General features: G+C 40.2%; 1 protein-coding gene across 6 annotated transcripts in view; it reads right to left on the bottom strand.

Moving 5' to 3' along the window:
- The window catches only part of SLC5A11 (solute carrier family 5 member 11), an 86,352-nt gene that overhangs the window by 53,167 nt on the left and 25,824 nt on the right, over window positions 1-7,361 (bottom strand). For 5 of the 6 annotated variants that reach the window (XM_021718786.1, XM_008070488.1, XM_021718787.1 and 2 more), the window contains one exon: window positions 1,970-2,074. The exons of the other annotated variant lie outside the window; for it this stretch is intronic. In XM_021718786.1, coding sequence (XP_021574461.1) covers window positions 1,970-2,074 — 105 coding nt within the window. The remainder of the gene's footprint in view (window positions 1-1,969; window positions 2,075-7,361) is intronic. 6 annotated transcript variants of the gene reach the window in all.

Raw genomic sequence — 7,361 nt, 5'->3', positions numbered from 1 at the left:
CTCCCCTCAGCCTCCCAAAGGCGCGGGATTACAGGCTGAGCCACGGAGCCTGGCTCACATCGTCCTTTCATACACTTATGTTCCCTCCCTTCCTGGACAGCTGTCAAAACAAGACTGACTCAAAGACTGGCCACATAGATGAGGAACTGGTGATGCTGGGACAGTTAACTCTGGCCTTTGAGACCAATTTTTCTCACCTGTGAAATGGGCATCCCAGTGCCTCACTAGGTATAGCAAGGAAACAGGTGAGTTGATACATACCGAGCACTTACTACATGCCAGGCACCCCTCTGCACCCTTTACAAGCATTAATTTATTTAATTCTCACAGTGACTTTCCATGGCAGGTACCATTAATATCCCTATTTTATACGTGAGGCCCAGAGAAGTTAAATTACTTGCCCAAGGTCACACAGCTTATAAATGTTGGAGTCAGGAAGTGAACCCAGGCAGCCTGGTTCTAATCTATAATTGAATCTTTTTGTCTTTTTTTTTGAGTTGGAGTCTCACTCTGTCGCCCAGGCTGGAGGGCAGTGGCCACTCTCGGCCACCGCAGCCTCGACCTGCTGGGCTCCGGCGATCCTTCCGCCTCAGCCTTCCAAGTAGCTGGAGCTAGAGGCATGCTACCTCGCCCGGCTAATTTTTGATTTATTGTAGAGATGAGGTCTCGTCAAGTTGTCCAGGCTGGTCTCGAACCTGTGGGCTCAGGCAGTTCACTCACCTTGGCCTCCCAAAGCACGGGATTACAGGCTGAGCCACCAAGCCCGGCCTGTAATCGAATCTTGTAATTTGATAGTGTATGTCACATACTGAAGTCTGTGCCTGGCATACAATAAGCACTAAAAAAAATAAGTTACTCATTATGAAAATAAAGGTCATTATTTAAGTGTAACTCCCTTTCCTGCAATCAAAATCAAATCCTAGGCAGGGGATGGTAGTTACTCCTGTAATCCCAACACTTTGGGAGACTGAAGGATGGAGGATCACTTGAGGCCAAGAATTCAAGACCAGCCTGGGCAACAGAGTGAGACACCCATTTCTACAAAAAAATTAATAAATCAGCCAGGTGTGGTGATGTGTGCCTATAGTCCTAGTTGCTCAGGAGGCTGAGGAGGGAAGATCGTTTGAGCCAAGGAGTTTGAGGGTGCAGTGAACTATGATGATGTCACTGCAATCCAGCCTGGGTGAAGCAATACTCTGTTTCTTTCTCTTTTTTTTTTAGTTGGGGTCTCATTCTGTCACCCAGGCTGGAGTGCCAGTGGCATGCTCATGGCCACCGCAGCCTCGACCTGCTGGGCTCAGGTGATCCTTCCACCTCAGGCTTCCAAGTAGCTGGAACTACAGGCGTGTGCTACCACACCTGGCTTATTTTCTGCTTTATTGTAGAGACGAGGTCTCACTAAGTGCCCAGGCTGATCTTGAACCCCTGAGCTCAGGCAGTCCTCTCACCTCGGCTGCCCAAAGTGCTGGGATTACAGGCTTGAGCCACCACACCTGATCAAAACTCTGTTTCTTAAAAAAAGAAAGAAAGAAAAAAACATATCCCGAATAAGCCTGCTATGTAGAAGAGTATATCCCCTCTCAGATATCTCTAGGATAGCCAAAAAATAAAAAATGACTGAGCTATGTAATTTTTGTGATGGCCAATTGATATCTAAAATTCACATAAATACCCTCCAGTCCCAGGAAACCCTCTTCCTTCTGCATTTGTAAGGGGGAAATTCTGAGCTTTCTTTTCCATACCCCTATTTGTTGGATTTGTGGCCTTATGGACCCCCAAGTAAACACAGAGAAGTGTGAGACATACAGACCAAACTGAATTTTGCTGACTGGGAAGCCCTTGAAACCACCTGTTTGTTTTTCCAAAAAGCATCATTCTATCTTTAAAGAGCTTGGCATTCACACAATTTTTACCTAGGGTCTACCTACTGGGTGAAGGTGGATGGCTATGTCCTTAGTAAAATACTTACATTAAGCTCATAAGCAGATACAGAAATGCCCGCAGCAGCACCTGACCCTGCCAGACCAACGAAGTGCCCACTTCCGACATTGCTGGCAAACAAGGAGGCACCCACCTGTGGGGGAATTGGACAGGTCAGATCTTAGAGTCAAGGCCTAAGGTAGCTGCTCCTCACCCCTAATTCTTTCTTTGCTCCAGAGGGACCGAGAGAGGAGAAGAGGGGAAGGGAGGGCCATCCCTAGCCTATCTGGCATTTTTGCTTCAATTAGAAAAGGATTTTCATTCCCCAAGACTTTTACTTGGTCAGAGTCCACCTCTCAGAAGTAGGTAGATTAAAGATTTATATCTACAGTGCCTAAAACGTGTATTGCACCCCCATAGGGTTGTGCAGTGCACAACTTGAGCAACTCTATGTGGCATCCCTGAGGGGAAGGATGACAGGGATTATAGAAAGTGATTCAAGAATCAAGAAGCTTATGATACTCCCCAGCTCTGCTTCTAACTTAGCAAAGTAGATAGTCCTCCTTTTGGCAGAATACCAAGTGGCCAATATTGTACTCGATGACTGTACTTGATGACTTCAGTTCCTAGTCTCACTTGATTGGACTGGACAGGCCTGGGCACCTGGACCAAGCTGGGCCAATTTTATTCTCTTTCCTGGGAATGTGGAACTGGGATATGTGTAAACCAGGAACGTGTGAGAGGGAGGCAGGTTGTGGGGAGGCCCAGTGGTCTGAAGGCATGTTTATCCGTGTGCTCATCACCTCCAATCTGCTGAGACAGAGGAGAATGAAGGAGGCGTGCAGAGAGAGGCAGTAAAAATGATGGGGGAAAGTAGAGAGAGGAAAACAAGGAGGTGGAGGAGGAGGAGGGAACGTGAAAGAAAAGAGGGAAAGAGACAGAAGATAAAACTGTGAGAGGGCTATTGTGTCTCCTATTGATTTTTAGTCTCTGCTTCTCATCAGTTCTATTCCATTTATCTATATGTTTATCTTTCTGTCAGTATCTTGATTACTGTAGCTTTGTGTTAAGTGTGGAAATTGGGAAGTGTGAGTCCTCCAACTTTGTTTCTTTTTTTTTCAAGATTGCTTTGGCTGTTGTGAGTTCCTTGCATTTCCATATGAATTTTAGGGTCAGCTTGGCGATCTCCACAAAAAAAGGGGAAAAAAGAGTGGAAATTTAGATGGGGATTGTGTTGAATCTGTAGAAAAATTTGGATAGTATTGCCACCTTGGCAGTATTAAGTCTTCAAATCAAAGGACTCAGAATGTCTTTTTACTTCCTTTTTCCAATGACCTTTTCAGTGTATAAATATGCTCTTATTCCTAAGTACTTTATTCTTTTGATGCTATTGTAAGTAGAATTCTTGTCTGAGTTTCATCTTCAGATTGTTCGCTACTAAAATAAAACTATAATTGATTTTGAGGTATTGAGCTTATATTTTGCAACCTTACTAAACTCATTTATAACTTCTAGTAGTGTTTTGTGGATCATTTGGAAGTAAGTTTCTATGTACAAGATTATGTCATGTGCAAATGGAGATCATTTTGCTTCTTCCTCAAACTGGATACTCTTTGCTTATTTCTCTTGTTAAATGCCTGGGCTAGAACTCCAGCAAAATGTTGAACACAAGTGGTGGGAGGAAACATCCTTGTCTTGTTCCTAATCTAAGGGGGAAAGCTTTCAGTCCTTCACAAAGTATGAATGAGTAAGTTAGCTGTGGTGTTTTTGTAGATGTTCTTTTCAAATTAAAGACATTTCTTTCTATTTCTAGTTTGTAAGATGATTTACCATGAAAGAGTTATAGATTTTGTCTAATGATTTTTCTTTATCTATTGAGATAATAATGTGCTTTTTGTCTTTTGTTATATAATATGATATTACATTGATTGATTTTTGTGTATTGAAAGAAACTCATTCTTAGGATAAGCCTCACTTGGTCACGGTGTAAATTCATTTTTATATATTGCTACATTTGGTTTGCTGAGAGCTTTTGATCCTATATTCATAAGAGATATTTATCTGTAGGATTTACAAGAAGTAGTATCTCTCTGATTTTGATATCATGATAATACTGACCTTGTAGTATGAGTTAGGACATGTTCTCATGTTTTTCTGAAGAATTTGTAAAGCGTTTGTGTTAATTCTTCCAAAAAAAAACTTGAAGGAATTCACCAATGAAGCCATTTGGTCCTTGGCTTTTCTTTGTGGAAAGTTTTGTGATTACTAATTCAATGTCTTTACTTTTTATGGGTATAATCAGCTTTTCTGTTTCTACTTGAGTTAGTTTTGATGTTTTGTATCTTTCTAGGAATGTATTCATTTCATCTAGGTTATCTAATTTTTGGCATACAATTGTTCATAGTACTTCCTTATTACTATTTTTTATTTCTGTAATGTTAGTTTAATGTTTCTTTTTTCATTACTGATTTTAATAATCCCCCTTTTGTTCTTGGTCTGTGTAGCTAGAAGTTGGACAATTTTTTCTTTTTAGTTGGAGTCTCACTCTATTACCCAGGCTCATGGCCATCACAGCCTCAACCTGCTGGGTTCAGGTGATCCTTCTGCCTCAGCCTTCCAACTACAGATGTGTGCTACTGCACCTGGTTTATTTTTTGATCTATTGTAGAGATGAGGTCTTGCCAATGTCCAGTCCATGGACTCAGGCAATCCTCTCACCTCAGCCTCCCAAAGTGCTAGGATTATAGGCGTGAGCCACTGCACCTGGCTCAACATTGGACAATTTTGTTGATTTTTTTCAAAGAACAAGCTTGATTTTGGTTATTTTCTCTAATGTTTTACTATTCTCTGCTTCTTTTATCTCCACTTTAATTTTTATTATTTTCTCCCTTCTGCTTGCTTTGGGTTTAGTTTGCTCTTTTTTATTATTATTATTAGTTTCTTTTTTCCTTTCTTTTTTTTGTTTGTTTTTTTTGTTTTTGAGTCAGTCTCACTCTGTCGCCCAGGCTGGAGTGCAGTGGCACATTCACGGCCACTACAACCTCGACCTGCTGGGCTCAGTCAATCCTTCCGCCTCAGCTTTCCTAGTAGCTGGAACTACAGGCATGCGCCACCATGCCCAGCTAATTTTTTGATTTATTGTAGTAATGAGGTCTCACCATGTTGCCCAGGCTAGTCTCAAACCCATGGGTTCAAGCAATCCTCTTGCCTCTGCCTCCCAAAGTCCTGGGATTACATGCGTGAGCCACCACACCTGGCCCTTGTTTGTTTCTTAATGAAAAAAATTAGATTAGATCATTGGTTTGAAATTTTTCTTCTTTTTTAATATGGACTTTATAATTTTTGGTCTAAGCACTGCTTTAGCTATATCCCATAAGTTTTGACATACTATGTTTTTGTTTTCAATTATCTCAGAGTGTTTCTAATTTTTCTTGTGATTTCTTCTTTGACTTATTGGTTATTTAAAAGTATGTTGTTGCCAGGCATGGTGGCTCATGCCTATAATCCCAGTATTTTGGGAGGCAGAGGTGAGAGGATTGCCTGAGTCCTGGAGTTTGAGATTAGCCTAGGCAATTTGGCGAGACCTCGTCTCTACAATAAATCAAAAAAATTAGCCAGGTGTGGTGGCGCATGCCTGTGGTTCTAGCGACTTGGAAGGCTGAGGCGGTAGGATCTTCTGAGCCCAGCAGGTTGAGGCAGTGGTGGCTATGAGTGTGCCACTGCCCTCTAGCCTGGGTGACAGAGCGAGACTACTATTCAAAATAATAATAATAATAATAATGAATGTTGTTTAATTCACACATATCTGGGGACTTCAAAGTTCCTTCTGTTATTGATTTATAATTTTACTCTATTGTGGGCAGACAACATACTTTCTATTATTTCAATCATTTAAAATTTACTGAGATTGATTTATAGCTTAACATATATTCTGGAGAATGTTCCATGGGCACTTAAGAAGGATTTGTATTTTGCTGTTGTTGGATGAATTATTATATATATATCTGCTTAGTATAGTTGCCTTATAGTGTTTTTCATGTCTTCTATTTCCTTGTTGATCTTTTATCTTGTTTTTCTATACATTATTGAAAGTGAGATATTAAAGTCTCAATTATTAGTGTTGAATTATCTATTTCTTCCTTCACTTTGTCAATTTTTGCTCCATATATATTGGGGTTCTGTTGTTAGGTGCAAATATGCTTATAATTGTTATGTCTTCTTGATAGATTGACCCTTTTACTATTATGTAATGTCCTTTGTCTAGTAATACTTTTGTCTTAATGTCTATTTCATCTGATACTAATATAGCCACCCTTGCTCTTTTTTGTGTATGTTACTATTTGTGTGGTATTGTCATATCTTCTTACAATTTTACCTTCAGCCTATTTGAAATATTTTCTATTTGGTTAGACATGTTTTTTCTGTCGTTTTACTTTTATATTCAAACTATTTGTGTTTTTTATCTAAAGTGTATCTCTTGAGCCGGGAGTCATGGTTCACACCTATAATCCCAGCACTTTGGGAGTCAGAGGTGAGAAGATTGCCTGAGCCCAGGGGTCCGAGACCAGCCTGGGCAACTTGGTGAGACCTTGTCTCTACAATAAATTAAAAAATTAGCCAGGTGTCATAGCATGCACCTGTACTTCCAGCTACTTAGAGATGGAAGGATCACCTGAGTCCAGTAGGTCAAGGCTGCGGTGGTCATGAGCATGCCACTGCACTCCAGCCTGTGTGGCAGAGTGAGACTTCAACTGAAAAAAAATAATAAAATAAATAAAGTTATTAATAAATAAATAAATAAAGACAGCATATAGTTGGGTCATGTTTTTAAAATATCCATTTTCCAATTTTTGCCTTTTGATTGGAATGTTTAATCCATTAAATAATAAGGTAGAATTTATATCTGCCATAATGTCATGCAATTTTTACATGTCCGGTATCTTTGTTTTTCTATTCCTTCATTACTGCCTTCTTTTACGTTAAATAGATATTATCTGATATGCCACTTTAATTCTTTTATTGTTTCTGTTACTATTTTTTTAGTTACTTTCTTAGTGGTTGCCCTTGGAATTATAATTAATATCCTAACATTAAAATCAACTTCAGATCAGGCGTGGTGGCTCACGCCTATAATCCCAGCACTTTGGTGAGAACTCGTCTCTACAATAAATCAAAATATTAGCCAGGCATGGTAGCACATGCCTGTAGTTCCAGTTACTTGGAAGGTTGAGGTGGAAGGATCGCCTGAGCCCAACAGATCGAGGCTGCAATGGTCATGAGCATGCCACTGCACCCTAGTCTGAGTGACATAGTGTGAGACTCCGACTCAAATTACATGTTTACATGTTGTCTGCCCATAATGCAAAGTTCCAATTAGCAATTGCCACTGCACTCCAGCCTGGGCAACAGAGTGAGACTCTGACTAAAAAAAAAAAAAAAAA

This window comes from Carlito syrichta, unplaced genomic scaffold (genome assembly GCF_000164805.1).
Source record: "Carlito syrichta isolate Samal-C Ts95f unplaced genomic scaffold, Tarsius_syrichta-2.0.1 Scaffold313449, whole genome shotgun sequence".
Taxonomy (NCBI): Eukaryota; Metazoa; Chordata; class Mammalia; order Primates; family Tarsiidae; genus Carlito; species Carlito syrichta.
The sequence above is the reverse complement of the archived record's forward strand: the minus strand, read 5'-3'. Positions and strand labels throughout refer to the sequence as shown.